Genomic DNA, 18,225 nt, shown 5'->3' on the forward strand with positions numbered 1-18,225 from the left:
AAAAAACACAGATTATAAATCAATCTATAACTAGCCTGTGGAGGATCACCGGTGATATGATCTCTGCAGGCTGCTGTCATCCTCCACAGCACGTTCCCTCTGCCCTGGTCCCACCCCTGATGTCAGAGGTGGGGTGGGACTGCAACAGAAGGAATGTGCTGCGGCAGCAATCGGCTGCCCTAATTAGCTGAAGGTGAGACCAGGAAGCCGAAGGATGCTACAAAGAAGGGAAAATGCAGGTGAGGGAGGGAAGAGGGTTCCAAAGAAATATGCATATGCCAGATCCGGGGTGGGGAGGAAAAATAATGGGTCTAAAAATAGGAGAGGGAGAGAAGTTGGACACAAGGAATGGTGTAGATGGGGGGGTGGTAGATGCTGGATAGGAGGGTAGTTGGGAAGAGAGGGAGAGCTGGTGGACCCTGGGGTGGTCGGGAAGGAGGGACAGATGCTGGATGAAAGGGTACTTGAGAAATGGTGGGGATTCATTGCTGCAGGGAAGGGAGATAGAAGCACGGAGAAATGACAAATAGGCAGACCTCTGGCAAGCGAGTTATCAGAAGACATTTGTCGAAGAGCCTGGGACTAACACGATTTAAATAATGACCAGACAACAAAAGGTAGAAAAAATAATTTTATTTTCTGTTTTGTGATTACAATATGTCCGATTTGAAAGGTATATCCTGCCACAGCTGGTATTAGACTGCAAATGTGAGGTAGGATTTAACAGCACCAGTGTGTGTAGGAGAGGGCAAAGGGTGGGGTGGTTGAATAGGCTATAAAATAAACACACAAGGATGTTTTAAAACCACACCCAATTGGGCAGGAGAATTGAATTGAAAAATCAATTCAATAGGCTGAATTTAATCAAATTGAAATTTTTTTCCTGTATCGGGCAGCACTAATAGGTAGGCACAGACATTATGCTAAAAGCAATGCTGCCCCAAAGCCTTACAAATAAAGTGTTTTAGAATTTCTGGTTTAACCTACACCTAAACTGTCAGACTTGCTTTTCAGCCTGAACAGTCACTGGAGGTAGGGCAGAATATTACTGCAGAACCAGCTCTCGGAGAACTGCAAGTGATTCCCATCCGAGGCGAGGAACACCAGTTGTCCTGCTTTGTCCATTTCCCGTAACCCCAAACGGTCCTAGAAGAGAAATTTATAGCATACAGTTTATTATGGATAGAATATTTTGATGCTAGAAAATAGTCCTGTGAACACTTCAGTAAATATGGTTTTAAGCTGTGTATTAATGTGTCACCAAAACACTGTCTCTGTATCCAGTTACCTCTGTATAGATCAAGCTCTCTTGCAATGGCATGATCTCCTTATCCTGCCCAGGTCTATAAAATCCAAACCACTGTAGAAAGAGAAAAGTATTTCAAATGCATCATCTGAAAACTACATGGGCCTTAACATGCAGCAGCAAAGGTTTGGGAAGCACCTTACTGTCTGAGGGCAGACAACTGTTTCTGCTTTGGGTTTAGTTTTCTAGAAAGCTCAGTGTTGTCCATCAAAATTATAGCATGTCCTCTTCCAACAGTAAAGAAAAAAATAGCCCAAGTACAAGTGAGGAGTTCCTTCTGATTTACTAGGAAACAAAAAGCTGAAACATGAATTGGTATATGGACCATGAGTGGCTATTTTTAAAAACTGAAGCTGTTCTCCAGGTGAGTGTATGGACAGATATCAATGCACCTACTTTTATCAACAGGAAAGGGCCAAGAGCTCAGACATAAGGGCTGCAGAGGCAAAGCCATTTTCAAAACTGTGTGTGCAACCAAGCAGTTGTGTATCTCTACAGATACTTTATTCCCTGAGCAGTATCAAAGGAAATTTTAATACTTTCCCTTTAAGAACTGGTTCAAAGTCTACATGGCAAAAGGATGCTGCATTTCACAGCTCCTAACAAAGTTTTTGAAAATTGCCTTGTTAGTGAATGCTACATGTGGTTATTAGCAGAAAAGCCAAAAAGGTAACAATTTAGGCCACCAGTCTCAACCTCAAAGCATAGAGCTGGGAAGAAATGATATTCTGTCAAAAAAGCTTCTCACCTCTGAATCTGCAGGATCCACCATGGAATCTTTCAGGAATTTAACCAGAACAAATGTTTTCAAAGCCATTAAGTTCTTCCTGTAGCTTTCATTGAGGTACTATAATAATTAAAAAAAAAAAAAAAATCAGACTGTAGATTTAGTGATAAATGCATGTAGAGTGTCACTATTTTGCCATCACTTGTACTAGGCTGCCCCACCTGACCTGCAGTAGAAAGCAATAGCAAAGGGAAAACTTCTGGGGCTACCCAAGGCAGTGTGTTTACTTCATCCATGCTGCCCATAGAGTGCAAGACTGAAGTGTCAGATCTGACTGGGGAGGAAAAGGGTAAGAAAATGTCAGACCTCTGTGGAAAGAAAGCTGAGGAGATGGAGGGAAAGACATGGAAAAGTAGACAGATTGAGCAGAAAAATGGAAGAAAGTTGAATGGTAAAAGTTAATGCAAAAGATGGATGGAGGGCAGAAAGTGAAGGGGAGAAATACAGCAAATGCATACGGTGGTCCTGTAAAGCAATGACTCTTTCCATCTTGTATATATGATATACAGAATTCCAGGAAAAAAAATATTTTTTTTCAGTTCAGTGATTGAAATGTCAGTTTTGAGAGAATTTACAGCTGTTATGAAGAAATGCATTTCTCTCTTTTGCGGAATCTGGCATAGGTTTCAGGTGTGTAGATTAGGACTTTTAATTTGTGGTCCTGTATTTGCATAGGGTTCTGTCAGCATAGCTATTGCTAGCAAGCAGCATTTGTGGTTGCCCTAACCAATGTCAGCAAAGGCCTATGGGAAATTATATCAATCTGACTCTGGGATAGATCACATACAGTAAGCATCCAGGCAGACTGTTTCAAATAACCCTAATTCAATCAGTGCTTAGAGGACCTGACAGTAAAAACAATAACAACAACTTTATTTTTGTATACCGCCATACCCCGAAGAGTTCTAGGCGGTTCACATTAGTTAGACAGAGATTACAAGTGGTTACATATCAAATTGATCATAGAGTTGCAAACAGCAAGGAGAGAAGTAGGGAGGGAGACGGGGGAGGGGAGTAGATCAGAAGGGGGGGAGGAGGAGGATTGAAAAGGGGCATTAAGGGTCTTGGTCTCGGAATAGGTGAGTTTTGAGTAATTTTCTAAAGTCGAGGTAGTTGTAGGTGCTCTAAGAGGTGTAAAGAAGATGTGTTAATGTCTGATGCTTAGGATGGGCAGCTTAGGATATACAATGGGTCCAGGTGCACAGATAACTAAGGTTAATCAGAAACTATTGTCAGAGGCATACTGGAAATTACATTTGACTTCCGTCTATTCTTTTCCTGTCTAGCACAAGTTTACTAAGGATGGGGATGCTTAACCTATTGAAGCTCAATAGATTCTATATTTAGAATAAGTTTCCAAACTATAAAAGCCCCCTCGCAACATCACTCCACTTGTCTTCCTTCTGGAATCCGAAGCTTGGGACATCACCCTCCCCACCCCCCTATTTCTCTCTTTCTTTGTGTGTTCTCTCTCATTCACAAGAACACAGAAGCAGTCTCTGTAATTGTAAAACTTATATCTCTCATTAATTTTAATGCTTAATTATAACTTTTATGAATCTTGCTTTTCTGTAAGCCTATTTCTATAATATATTCTTTATGCAATCGCATCTGGCTGTGCTTTTTTTTATAATATCATTTTTATTAAGACAAAAAGGTCGCATGGACATTCACATGTAAGAACAGTGCAAAAACAATACCAGAACACCTCCAATATTAATAACAATAGCAGTATCAATATCCATCTCAGTATAGAAGAAGGGCAAAACAGTTGCTAAAGAAAGAATAAAGTACGGTATTGAAAGTGCCAGGTGACATATCCCGTAAGTATCTAACTCCGTGCACCCACCAACGGGCCCATCCTAAATGAATACATTGAGCAGATAACAAATACAGGTGCACGATCAAGCAGTATTAGTGAAGATTGAGGCCCTTCATCCCAATAAACATCAGACAATTAACAGTAGTGAACCAGCCAGCAACCTACGTCTAAACTTACTAATGTACGTAATCAACATTACTTATAGCACCATACAGGATCCCCATACGATCCTCCTCATTCGCACAACAGGCATACCCTAGACTCATCATTCGTACTACCAATCGCACTCCAAACAGTCTTCCTACTCACACTCATGTTACGAGATGTTGTTGATTGTGAGTGAGTCACCTGAGCAGGAAAAAACTTGGTACACTACAACCTTGCATGGATAACATATACCTATACTCAATCACAGGACCTATAGTACCATAGCAGAAAGAAGAGGACATAGAATTAAGCAGGACAATGCAGAGATATTGTGTACATGATCAAGATTTACACTGTTAACAATAGTTACAATGGCAGGGGGTCATCATTCACATGCTAGGAGCCCGTTCACATTCACATACTGCGGAGTGGCTAAACCTGTTGTTCCAGAGATAACCTCCACAGGGAACAATAGAGTTTCCAGTGGGGCTGAGGGCGGGGTGCGTAAGTTTCCAATTCAAATCACGCTTGTAATTGCATTCGCGTGGACCACATGCTAAAGGTTGGTACCTCCTAAGAAGCCCAATATTTCAAGACGAGCTGTTTACCCACGAGCAGCGCATGGAGGATGAATTTCTGAGCTGAGGCATCCAAACCCCGATTAGTGAGGTCCGTAGTATCTCCCAGTAGTAGGGCGGGAGGGTTCCAGGGCACAGTGCAGTGCAACACAGACGCTAAGTGGAGCTGTACCTGATTCCAGAATTGCAGTTTGGGGCAAGTGAAAAATGAATGAACATAGTCACCCCTATGGGCTGTGCATTTGGTGCAAGTGTCGGTGTTCCACAATCCCATACGAAAGCCTTTAGCTCTCGTGATATAGGCCCGATGTAATATTTTGTATTGTGTTTCTTGCAGTCCCGAGGCCTTTACATGCAAGTATAGGGTGTGAAAGAAAGATTGGAGGTCATCTATATTTACCTGCATGCCCAGCTCTGTGGACCACTCCCCCCCCAATACCCGAAGGCTCCCCCTTCCAAAATGGTCTCTGCTCGCCCCATACCATGTAGAAATCTTATTAGACTCTGTAGGGGTATCGAGGAAAACTAGATCCAAAGGGCCACAGCTCCAGTTATCCTCATGTGAGCGTACCCAGGAGTGAAAGTAATGATGAATTTGCAAATATGTGTACATGTGCGCTGGTGGTAAACACCATGCTAGCCGCATTTGTGCAAGGGAAGGGAATTCCCCCCCACCCAAAGCTAGGACATCTCTTATTGTCGTGTCCCGAACGGTGCGACCTCTCAGACCTGCCAGCCCCTCCACTCCAGAGGCGAAGTTGGGATTTCTCAGCAGGGAGAGAAACGGGGATACAGTGGGCGACCTATTCTGAATATGACGCCACCAGCGCCACGCTCGTTTAAAAAGAAGGAGGAAAGGGAACCCTGTGGGGCAGGAACGCGCTCCCCTGCCCTCCACTCCGTGCTGGCTGTGCTTCTTATTTGAGTCTACTTCCTGGTGGATCTTCGGTGACGGTATCGAACTCGGGACCTGGCGTTTTGTAAGGGCGCCTAACATAACCCCTACAACCTAACATTGTGGGGGCCATTACAATCCTTAAAGGTTCATCTATGACCAAGGCCAGGTTTCTAGTAGGAATGAATGTCAAGAAGCGCTATTCGCATCATGGCCCCAAATAGGAAGATATTTTTCGGCTCTCCTTCAGCCCTTTTGGACCTAAAAGGACCCTCGGTTAAAAATTAGTGAAGACCACTGCCCTATAGGGATTTTTGTTGTAATTACCTCTTAGTTGGATTCTCACACAATACAAATAACTTGCATTGCATATACCAGTGGTTCCCAACCCTGTCCTGGAGATCACCCAGGTCAGTCGGGTTTTCACGATCGCCCTAATTGCTTGGAGCAGATTTGCATGCCTTGCACCACCATTATATGCAGATCTCTCTCATGCATATTCATTAGGGCTATCCTGAAACCCCGACTGGTCTGAGGGTCCTCCAGGACAGGGTTGGGAACCATTGGCATATACCACACAAAAATCCATCACCACAACATTCAAATTCACATTGTATATTCTTTGCTTTTTTTAGCTAGTGGGCTAAAATTTAACATGCTCAGGTGCCCTCTTCAAAGACTGTCTGCTATATTTTGTCCATCCAAAGAACCTGCAGCTAGCTACTGTTGCTAGCTCCTTCTGTTTTTTGGGGGTTGAGTATTCTCTAACCACCTCTCTCTAATATCTTAATTTGATCTGTTAACTTCTGTGTCTTTTTGGTTTATTTCTCCCTACTTGTGTTAATCCTGCCCCATATAACTTCCTTAAATGCATCCTACAAGAAAGAAGCCAACTCCTTCTGTTAACATGATGGTATAAAGTTCTAATAAAGGTTCAATCAATAGATAAGAATACAATATTAATATACAATATTTTTGATTAAAATATTTGTGGGAAGGGTGGGTGGAGAGGGAATAAATTTATGTATTTAAGATGACAATAGAAAGAAATTCAAGTGATGTGTAAAAGTTTTAAATTATATAATATTGTGTACTTGATGTAAGATTAAAAAATGAATAAAGAATTTGAAAAAAAAAAACCCTAAAACAAAATATTGTTCAACTGCAGATTCAATCAAATATCTCCTTATTCTCAATAAGCCTTTTTAATCTCACAATAATAAGAGCTGCCATACTAGGACAGACCAAAGTTTCCATCAAGTCTAGTATCCTGTTTCCGGGATCCGGAAGGTTCGCCCCCCACATTTCGCCCCCAGCAATTCGCCCCCTCACATTTCGCCCCCCACATTTCGCCCCCAGACACATTTCGCCCCCACACATTTCGCCCCCCGGATGTTTCGCCCCCACACATTTCACCCCCACACATTTCGCCCCCACACATTTCGCCCCCAGCAATTCGCCCCCCACATTTCGCCCCCACACATTTCGCCCCCAGCAATTCGCCCCTCACATTTCGCCCCCCACATTTCGCCCCCAGGTATTTTTCGCCCCCACACATTTTGGAGCGCAAATCCTTACCTCACGGGCCCTCAGTCCAGCTGCTGGTGTGCGCGAGCGAAGCCAAGGGGGGGAGGGAGTCGAAGTCTGGCCCCGCCCCCGGGCTTTTCCCCTTTTTCGTCCGCGATCCGCTAGGACATGAAGGGGGATCGGGGCTTGGTAACTGCACCAACTTAAAATAAAAGAGACCCAAAATTAGGCTGCATTTTGTAAAAATTCTCTGCATCTGTTTTGCAGATGCCCACTCCCCTCCCTCTATTCTGGCAAGCAGCTCCAGCGTCAGGGTAGTTCCAGCCCCTGCGGTGTCTCCTCCCGACTCTGCTCCATGGCATCACTGTCATCTGACGCCAGGTCCGAGGCGGTGTCTGAATCGCTGGCTTCCAGGCATGCCCGAGCTGGATTCACAATAACAGCCCGCCGTTTTTCATCCTCCAGCTGCAGTTGGTTCTCTTGCGTGCCTTCAATGTGCTGAATTACTAGACCAGCGTTTCCTGAACCCTCTCCATTAGGCACATGATCTTGAAAATGTGATGGCTATATTTCCGCCGCGGCCAGACACTGCCCCCCTCCTCCTCCCTGCCCTATCTTCCTACCTCTGCCGATCGTTGGCAAGCTTTCCGAACTCCTGCCCCGCTACTAACCGGTTGCGCGGATCCACTTAGTCCATCTCAGTGGCACGAGCAGCAGCGCGATTTGGCACTGCTTCTCAGCGCTGAGCAGCTTCCTTACTGGCTCCCAAGAATTCTCCCGAGAATTTGGGAGCCAGTAAGGAAGCCGCTCAGCACCAAATTGCGCTGCTGCTCATGGCATTGATTTGGACTAAGTGGATCCGTGCAGCTGGTTAGCTGTGGGGCAGGAGTTTAGAAAGCTTGCGCCTGCCTGCTGCTCTGCCTGCCTCCCTCCCTCTGGCCCAAGCCCCGATCCCCCTTCATGTCCTAGCGGATCGCGGGGGCGGGGCCAGACTTCGACTCCCTCCCCAGCAGCTGGACTGAGGGCCCGTGAGGTAAGGATTTGCGCTCCGAAATGTGTGGGGGCAAAAAATACCTGGGGGCAAAATGTGGGGGGCGAAATGTGAGGGGCGAATTGCTGGGGGCGAAATGTGTGGGGGCGAAATGTGGGGGGCGAATTGCTGGGGGCGAAATGTGCGGGGGCGAAATGTGTGGGGGCGAAACATCCGGGGGGCGAAATGTGCGGGGGCGAAATGTGTGGGGGCGAAACATCCGGGGGGCGAAATGTGCGGGGGCGAAATGTGAGGGGCGAATTGCTGGGGGCGAAATGTGGGGGGCGAAACTTCCGTGAACCCCTGTTTCCAATAGTGGCCAACCCTAAAGAATAATAAGTTCTTTATCAACCTTGCCAGACCGGTACATCTCATCACGACCCACAGGTGGAGACTGAGACAAAACTTTGGAATAGTACATAATAGCTGACTCTCCCTATACAGTGCAAAAACAATACCAGAACACCTCCAATATTAATAACAATAGCAGTATCAATATCCATCTCAGTATAGAAGAAGGGCAAAACAGTTGCTAAAGAAAGAATAAAGTACGGTATTGAAAGTGCCAGGTGACATATCCCGTAAGTATCTAACTCCGTGCACCCACCAACGGGCCCATCCTAAATGAATACATTGAGCAGATAACAAATACAGGTGCACGATCAAGCAGTATTAGTGAAGATTGAGGCCCTTCATCCCAATAAACATCAGACAATTAACAGTAGTGAACCAGCCAGCAACCTACGTCTAAACTTACTAATGTACGTAATCAACATTACTTATAGCACCATACAGGATCCCCATACGATCCTCCTCATTCGCACAACAGGCATACCCTAGACTCATCATTCGTACTACCAATCGCACTCCAAACAGTCTTCCTACTCACACTCATGTTACGAGATGTTGTTGATTGTGAGTGAGTCACCTGAGCAGGAAAAAACTTGGTACACTACAACCTTGCATGGATAACATATACCTATACTCAATCACAGGACCTATAGTACCATAGCAGAAAGAAGAGGACATAGAATTAAGCAGGACAATGCAGAGATATTGTGTACATGATCAAGATTTACACTGTTAACAATAGTTACAATGGCAGGGGGTCATCATTCACATGCTAGGAGCCCGTTCACATTCACATACTGCGGAGTGGCTAAACCTGTTGTTCCAGAGATAACCTCCACAGGGAACAATAGAGTTTCCAGTGGGGCTGAGGGCGGGGTGCGTAAGTTTCCAATTCAAATCACGCTTGTAATTGCATTCGCGTGGACCACATGCTAAAGGTTGGTACCTCCTAAGAAGCCCAATATTTCAAGACGAGCTGTTTACCCACGAGCAGCGCATGGAGGATGAATTTCTGAGCTGAGGCATCCAAACCCCGATTAGTGAGGTCCGTAGTATCTCCCAGTAGTAGGGCGGGAGGGTTCCAGGGCACAGTGCAGTGCAACACAGACGCTAAGTGGAGCTGTACCTGATTCCAGAATTGCAGTTTGGGGCAAGTGAAAAATGAATGAACATAGTCACCCCTATGGGCTGTGCATTTGGTGCAAGTGTCGGTGTTCCACAATCCCATACGAAAGCCTTTAGCTCTCGTGATATAGGCCCGATGTAATATTTTGTATTGTGTTTCTTGCAGTCCCGAGGCCTTTACATGCAAGTATAGGGTGTGAAAGAAAGATTGGAGGTCATCTATATTTACCTGCATGCCCAGCTCTGTGGACCACTCCCCCCCCAATACCCGAAGGCTCCCCCTTCCAAAATGGTCTCTGCTCGCCCCATACCATGTAGAAATCTTATTAGACTCTGTAGGGGTATCGAGGAAAACTAGATCCAAAGGGCCACAGCTCCAGTTATCCTCATGTGAGCGTACCCAGGAGTGAAAGTAATGATGAATTTGCAAATATGTGTACATGTGCGCTGGTGGTAAACACCATGCTAGCCGCATTTGTGCAAGGGAAGGGAATTCCCCCCCACCCAAAGCTAGGACATCTCTTATTGTCGTGTCCCGAACGGTGCGACCTCTCAGACCTGCCAGCCCCTCCACTCCAGAGGCGAAGTTGGGATTTCTCAGCAGGGAGAGAAACGGGGATACAGTGGGCGACCTATTCTGAATATGACGCCACCAGCGCCACGCTCGTTTAAAAAGAAGGAGGAAAGGGAACCCTGTGGGGCAGGAACGCGCTCCCCTGCCCTCCACTCCGTGCTGGCTGTGCTTCTTATTTGAGTCTACTTCCTGGTGGATCTTCGGTGACGGTATCGAACTCGGGACCTGGCGTTTTGTAAGGGCGCCTAACATAACCCCTACAACCTAACATTGTGGGGGCCATTACAATCCTTAAAGGTTCATCTATGACCAAGGCCAGGTTTCTAGTAGGAATGAATGTCAAGAAGCGCTATTCGCATCATGGCCCCAAATAGGAAGATATTTTTCGGCTCTCCTTCAGCCCTTTTGGACCTAAAAGGACCCTCGGTTAAAAATTAGTGAAGACCACTGCCCTATAGGGATTTTTGTTGTAATTACCTCTTAGTTGGATTCTCACACAATACAAATAACTTGCATTGCATATACCAGTGGTTCCCAACCCTGTCCTGGAGATCACCCAGGTCAGTCGGGTTTTCACGATCGCCCTAATTGCTTGGAGCAGATTTGCATGCCTTGCACCACCATTATATGCAGATCTCTCTCATGCATATTCATTAGGGCTATCCTGAAACCCCGACTGGTCTGAGGGTCCTCCAGGACAGGGTTGGGAACCATTGGCATATACCACACAAAAATCCATCACCACAACATTCAAATTCACATTGTATATTCTTTGCTTTTTTTAGCTAGTGGGCTAAAATTTAACATGCTCAGGTGCCCTCTTCAAAGACTGTCTGCTATATTTTGTCCATCCAAAGAACCTGCAGCTAGCTACTGTTGCTAGCTCCTTCTGTTTTTTGGGGGTTGAGTATTCTCTAACCACCTCTCTCTAATATCTTAATTTGATCTGTTAACTTCTGTGTCTTTTTGGTTTATTTCTCCCTACTTGTGTTAATCCTGCCCCATATAACTTCCTTAAATGCATCCTACAAGAAAGAAGCCAACTCCTTCTGTTAACATGATGGTATAAAGTTCTAATAAAGGTTCAATCAATAGATAAGAATACAATATTAATATACAATATTTTTGATTAAAATATTTGTGGGAAGGGTGGGTGGAGAGGGAATAAATTTATGTATTTAAGATGACAATAGAAAGAAATTCAAGTGATGTGTAAAAGTTTTAAATTATATAATATTGTGTACTTGATGTAAGATTAAAAAATGAATAAAGAATTTGAAAAAAAAAAACCCTAAAACAAAATATTGTTCAACTGCAGATTCAATCAAATATCTCCTTATTCTCAATAAGCCTTTTTAATCTCACAATAATAAGAGCTGCCATACTAGGACAGACCAAAGTTTCCATCAAGTCTAGTATCCTGTTTCCGGGATCCGGAAGGTTCGCCCCCCACATTTCGCCCCCAGCAATTCGCCCCTCACATTTCGCCCCCCACATTTCGCCCCCAGACACATTTCGCCCCCACACATTTCGCCCCCCGGATGTTTCGCCCCCACACATTTCACCCCCACACATTTCGCCCCCACACATTTCGCCCCCAGCAATTCGCCCCCCACATTTCGCCCCCACACATTTCGCCCCCAGCAATTCGCCCCTCACATTTCGCCCCCCACATTTCGCCCCCAGGTATTTTTCGCCCCCACACATTTTGGAGCGCAAATCCTTACCTCACGGGCCCTCAGTCCAGCTGCTGGTGTGCGCGAGCGAAGCCAAGGGGGGGAGGGAGTCGAAGTCTGGCCCCGCCCCCGGGCTTTCCCCTTTTTCGTCCGCGATCCGCTAGGACATGAAGGGGGATCGGGGCTTGGTAACTGCACCAACTTAAAATAAAAGAGACCCAAAATTAGGCTGCATTTTGTAAAAATTCTCTGCATCTGTTTTGCAGATGCCCACTCCCTCCCTCTATTCTGGCAAGCAGCTCCAGCGTCAGGGTAGTTCCAGCCCCTGCGGTGTCTCCTCCCGACTCTGCTCCATGGCATCACTGTCATCTGACGCCAGGTCCGAGGCGGTGTCTGAATCGCTGGCTTCCAGGCATGCCCGAGCTGGATTCACAATAACAGCCCGCCGTTTTTCATCCTCCAGCTGCAGTTGGTTCTCTTGCGTGCCTTCAATGTGCTGAATTACTAGACCAGCGTTTCCTGAACCCTCTCCATTAGGCACATGATCTTGAAAATGTGATGGCTATATTTCCGCCGCGGCCAGACACTGCCCCCCTCCTCCTCCCTGCCCTATCTTCCTACCTCTGCCGATCGTTGGCAAGCTTTCCGAACTCCTGCCCCGCTACTAACCGGTTGCGCGGATCCACTTAGTCCATCTCAGTGGCACGAGCAGCAGCGCGATTTGGCACTGCTTCTCAGCGCTGAGCAGCTTCCTTACTGGCTCCCAAGAATTCTCCCGAGAATTTGGGAGCCAGTAAGGAAGCCGCTCAGCACCAAATTGCGCTGCTGCTCATGGCATTGATTTGGACTAAGTGGATCCGTGCAGCTGGTTAGCTGTGGGGCAGGAGTTTAGAAAGCTTGCGCCTGCCTGCTGCTCTGCCTGCCTCCCTCCCTCTGGCCCAAGCCCCGATCCCCCTTCATGTCCTAGCGGATCGCGGGGGCGGGGCCAGACTTCGACTCCCTCCCCAGCAGCTGGACTGAGGGCCCGTGAGGTAAGGATTTGCGCTCCGAAATGTGTGGGGGCAAAAAATACCTGGGGGCAAAATGTGGGGGGCGAAATGTGAGGGGCGAATTGCTGGGGGCGAAATGTGTGGGGGCGAAATGTGGGGGGCGAATTGCTGGGGGCGAAATGTGCGGGGGCGAAATGTGTGGGGGCGAAACATCCGGGGGGCGAAATGTGCGGGGGCGAAATGTGTGGGGGCGAAACATCCGGGGGGCGAAATGTGCGGGGGCGAAATGTGAGGGGCGAATTGCTGGGGGCGAAATGTGGGGGGCGAAACTTCCGTGAACCCCTGTTTCCAATAGTGGCCAACCCTAAAGAATAATAAGTTCTTTATCAACCTTGCCAGACCGGTACATCTCATCACGACCCACAGGTGGAGACTGAGACAAAACTTTGGAATAGTACATAATAGCTGACTCTCCCTATATACCTCAGGCTTCTTTCAGTCTCCACAGGTGTGAATGAGTTATACCCATCTCGCTTGGTTAGGGCTGTTGGAATTTGTTTAGGGCTCCCAGTCCCCGTTATGGTGCTGGACTGAGCTTGGGTGGGCCCTGTTTGGGGGTCCGTCTGACCTCGGGGGTGTCACACCCGGTGGGTCTTGTGCTGGGGAGAATGGGTCCCTCCCCCACTTTCTCTACCTCCCCAACAATGTTGTAGAGGTGCCTCAGCTGGCAGCCTGGCCACTGATACCGCTCAGGCCTCCAGCTTTGAGAGCCATGGAGTCTGTTCTGACTGAAAAAAAAAAAAAAATCATGAGGCTGTGCCGGTCTAAAGGGCTCTTTCCCTTTAAATTTACTGTCTCTTACTGTATTTTTCTACTAACCGGCACTTCTTTTAGCTAGGTTGAGTCTGGAGCAATGAGCACTTTTGCAAGGGGAAAAGTGCTGGCCTGTTCGAGTGAGGCAGGCCGCTGCGAAGGGGAATCCTCTTTGGCATCAGGTATCGGTGCCCAGGGATCAGTGTTCCCTCTAAGCGGGCGGGTGTTGTGAGCAAACTTTTTTCACTGTGAGCTAAAAATATCGGGCGCCAGCAAGTTATGAGCCAAATAAATATGTTGCTTTCTACCACAGAACTTCCTTACGTTTGTATGGAATCTATCCCCTTTCAACTTTAGAGAGTGCCCTCTCGTTCTCCCTGCCTTAGCTACTAAGTCTATTCCCTTCAGTACCTTGAATGTTTCTATCATGTCCCCTCTCAATCTCCTCTGCTCAAGGGAGAAGAGGCCCAGTTTCTCTAATCTTTCGCTGTACGGCAACTCCTCCAGCCCCTTAACCATACGTGACAAAAAATCAATTCATGTAGCAAATGCTACATTTATCTTTTGGCATGGCCCATCATGTAGCAAATGCTATAACTGATGGGCCATGCCAAAAGATAAATATATATATACTAAAAAATAAAAAATAAAAATAAATATATACTAGGAGTAAAGGGGCATGCAATAAAGCTTTTAAGTAGTAGATTTAAAACAAACCTGGGAAAATATTTTTCATTCAACATGTAATTAAAAAAGATTTGGATAATTTCCTTAAAAAATCTGCATGACATTATTAAGATGGACTTAGGAAAGCCCACTGCTTATTCCTAGAATAAACAGCATAAAATCTGTTTTACTCTTTTGCACTGTTGTGCTTTCAGCAAAATGTTTTAAACACAAAAACAGAAAATCACATGCACAGGCATTAGGTCACCCAGGCATCTAGAATTAGCAATCTTGCACAGCCAGCCTATGATTGACAGGAGCTGCCAAATCACATTGAAAAGGATGATAAGGAAGGCAGATAAGAGATGGTGGAAGGAAGACAAAACGAAAAGGCAAGAACAAAACTGAAGTAGAAACGAGCCAAACATACAGTATAGCATACAAAAAATGTATGTTTTCCTTTGGCTTCCAAAAACTGATTGGCATCCAAGTTCCCTAAAGTTTCACACAGTCATCTTCTAATAATGTCACCATATACAGTTGGCTTGCCAGAAATATGTTTAGGATGCCACTGCAACTCTACCAACAGCATATTAACTTAACAGTGTAGCTTCAAAATAACTGCATCTCTATCCTTCCCTCCCCCCTGTGGTTTTTTAGCATATCTCTCTTCTCATTTCCTCCACTCAGATCTGATCATTCTCTGCTCTCTCTTCCCTTTTCTTCTCTGGTCTTCCTTCTCTATTTTCTGCCTCCATCTAAATTAAATTCTTTCTTACTATTTAGTCCCGTTTCCCTCTTTTCACTGTGTCTACACACAGCTTGTCACCCCTTTCCCTCACCCCTCCATTATCTTACTATTTTCTTCCCCCTTTATTTATCTCCTCCTTCCATCCAGTATGTGTTCTTTCCCCACTTCCATTCAGCATCTGCTCTCCCTTCTCAACTGACATCCATCTGCCTTCTGCTCTCTCTCCCTTCTTCTCACTTCCATCATCTGTCCCCTTCTCTCTCTCTCTCATCTCCTCCATTCCATCATCTGCCCCTTCTCTCTCTCTCTCTCTCTCCCCCCCCCCCAACTTCCATCATCTGCCCCCTTCCCCTCACCTTTGTGGGTCACTTTCTTTCCCCTGAGGGTGGCTCATGTCACAGGGGAAGCTTTGGCCGAGCAGAACCGCTTGATTGACAGTGGAACTTACTTGATTGATGTCGATGCTGGGGCCCGTTGCCGTTTGAAGGAAAAAAAAAAAGGTGGAAAAAAGGAACCTGTAAAGGCGAGAGGAAGGGAAACCTCCAGGACAGCTGCTTTTTGCCCTCCTTCAGCGGCCCAAGAGTTCAGACCAGCAGCGGCAGCTCTGTATGCTTTTAACTTCGGCACAGAGCTGCCCCTAATCAATAGTTTAGCGCGGTTTCATGAGGCAGCCTCGGGGCCTTTGATAGCCGGCCCGCTTCGATGATGCGATGTGGGCCGGCCTAGCAAAGGCCCCGAGGCTGCCTTATGAAACCGCGCTAAACTATTGATTAGGGGCAGCTCTGTGCCGAAGTTAAAAGCATACACAGCTGCCGCTGCTGGTCTGAAGGTGCGGAGACAAGGCAGGAGGCAAACGCGGTGGAAGGCAGGAGTCCCGGCGAAGGCAGGAGTCCCGGCACAGCGACTACAACAGGAAGTTGCAAGTCAGCTGACGCCGGCCTTTCGTTGCGGCGGGGACCGAATCCTTCGCGGACCGGCAAGATTTTGTTTGCGGACCGGCGGTTGAAGAACTGTGCTCTACACTGTGTGCGCTGTGACGAGAAACTTGTGCGCTGCGAGGTAATATTTTGTGCGCCAGCGCACCCCAGCGCAGCTTAGCGGGAACACAGCCAGGGATCCCCTTCGCGAGTAGGCTTCCCCCGCCGCCCACGCGGGAAGTTCCCCAGCTGCCAATGGTCAGGCAGAAAGGACTCCCTTACTGCTGATGCCAGTTTTTCTGCTTTAGCGGCTGGGACGGTTTAGGTCTCTTAGCCGCTGAAGGTCTGTTTTGGCAGGAAACATCTCTATTTTTGTGTAGCCTCAGGTGACCTCACACCTGTGGCAGGGCATACCATGGGGTTACAAGGGGTTTTTTCCCCCTATTTTACATGTTTGGCTTTATTGCTGCAGCGGAGGTCCTGCTTCCGCCTCAGGGGTTTCGGGGGGAAGAGGGGGTTTGCCCCCAACGTCCTCTAAGGGTCAGCCCCATTCAGTGACAGTTATGTTTCCCTTTGCTCCTTTCGCATCCCAGTGCCCGAGGGTTTCTTGGGACATTGCTAGTTTGGCAATTCCTCTAGGCCCTAGAGTCTAGAGGATATGGTTTTCCTGTTCCACGGAAAGAGCTCCGTGAGCTGCTTTTTCCGGTTTCCTCTGTGTTGCAGTCCGAGGACACCATGTTAGAGCCCCCGCGTGTGGTGGACCTGCTCGATTTCCTGCTCTTTCCTTATGCTTCAAGATATTTGGGATTTTATGCTCGCTCAGTGGCAGGTGCCGGTGGCACCCTTTTGCTTTACGTGTTCTATGGCCCACGGAGGGGGATCGGGACACCTTGAGTCACCTGTGGTAGACGCGATGGTCTCGGCTATCGTGAAGCAGCTTACTGTGCCTGTGGAGGGCAGTTCTACTCTGAGGGACCTCGAGGAGTGTCAGCGGGAGTACTTCCTTAAGCAGAGTTTTGATATTACTGCCCTGGTGGTCTGGGCGGCGATGAGTGGCGGGATGCTTGCTCGGGTGTGTTTTCTCTGCGCCGAGCCTGTCCTTGACCGTGAATCTGATAATTGGGACTTAGTAGAGCAGGAAGTTGCCAAGATTGAGATATGTGCTTCTTATCTCTCGGATGCCATATATGTCCTCATGCAAGCTTTGGCCAAGTCTATGGCTGTTGGGAGTGGCAGCACGCCATACCTTGTGGCTTCGAGCATGGTTGGTGGATGCGGCGTCCAAAGCTAAGCTGATGAAATTCCCCTTTCAGGGGTCTTTCTTGTTTGGAGAGGATTTGGACAAGTTTGTTCAGACCTTCACAGATTCTAAAGTGCCTTGCTTGCTTGAAGTTAGAGCTAGGACGCTGGCATGGTGTGGCACTGCTCAGCACTTGCGTGTTTTCCGCCGTCTCTGCCCTGGTCAAGGGGCCACTTCCTTTCAGCACATGCAGTCCTTTCGAGGGGCCCACCAGGGAGCGGGAAATTCCCCCGCTGGTTCCCCTGTTGCCTGTCCTACCCAATAACTCCTTGTGGGTGCCCAGCTGCGCAATTTTATCCAAAGTGGGCAGAGATCACATCCAATCAGTGGGTCCTGGAAGTGATTCAGGACGGTTATGCTCTGGCATTTGCCCGTTCATTGCCAGATCTTTTTCTCGCTTCTCCCTCTCAGGTGGCATGGAAGCAGCAGGTCTTTCGCCAGACCCTCCAAAGATTGCTGGCTCTCAAAGCAGTGGTTCCAGTGCCCTTGCAGGAGTGTGGCACTGGCAGGTACTCAATTTACTTTGTGGTACCCAAGAAAGAGGGGACCTTTCGGCCCATCTTAGATTTGAAAGGGATCAACGGGGCTCTCAGAATTACATCTTTCCACATGGAGACACTGTGGTCTGTCAGTTCTCTAGGGAGCAGGTTGTGTTGTGCCCTGTTCCTTCCTTTCTACCTACAGTCATTTCTCCTTTTCATGTCAATCAGTCAGTGGTCCTCACGGTTTGGGTAGTCAGGAGGGTCCTTCAGAGCAATAGCAGTTGCGCAAGTTGGATGTCTGTCGGGTCCTTCGCTCTTAGGTGCAGAGGACCCAGGAGTTCAGGAAATTGGATCATCTCTTTGTCCTCTTAGCGGGTCCTCGTAAGGGGGAATGGCACTTCCAAGGCTACCACTGCACGCTGGATCAAGGAGACTACTGCTTCTGTAAACCTTTTTCAAAAAAAACCTGTTCCAGATTGTCTCATGGCT

General features: G+C 47.3%; 1 protein-coding gene across 2 annotated transcripts in view; it reads right to left on the reverse strand.

Annotated features, from left to right (window-relative positions):
* Nucleotides 1-613: 613 nt before the first annotated feature.
* Nucleotides 614-18,225, reverse strand: part of PPT1 (palmitoyl-protein thioesterase 1) — a 71,731-nt gene continuing 54,119 nt past the window's right edge. For both annotated transcript variants that reach the window (XM_033955679.1, XM_033955681.1), the window contains 3 exons: nucleotides 2,055-2,153; nucleotides 1,289-1,360; nucleotides 614-1,146 (listed from right to left, as the gene is read on the reverse strand). In XM_033955679.1, the coding sequence (XP_033811570.1) occupies nucleotides 1,024-1,146; nucleotides 1,289-1,360; nucleotides 2,055-2,153 (294 nt within the window). In that variant the 3' untranslated portion in view covers nucleotides 614-1,023. The remainder of the gene's footprint in view (nucleotides 1,147-1,288; nucleotides 1,361-2,054; nucleotides 2,154-18,225) is intronic.

Source organism: Geotrypetes seraphini, chromosome 8 (genome assembly GCF_902459505.1).
Source record: "Geotrypetes seraphini chromosome 8, aGeoSer1.1, whole genome shotgun sequence".
NCBI classification, from domain to species: Eukaryota; Metazoa; Chordata; class Amphibia; order Gymnophiona; family Dermophiidae; genus Geotrypetes; species Geotrypetes seraphini.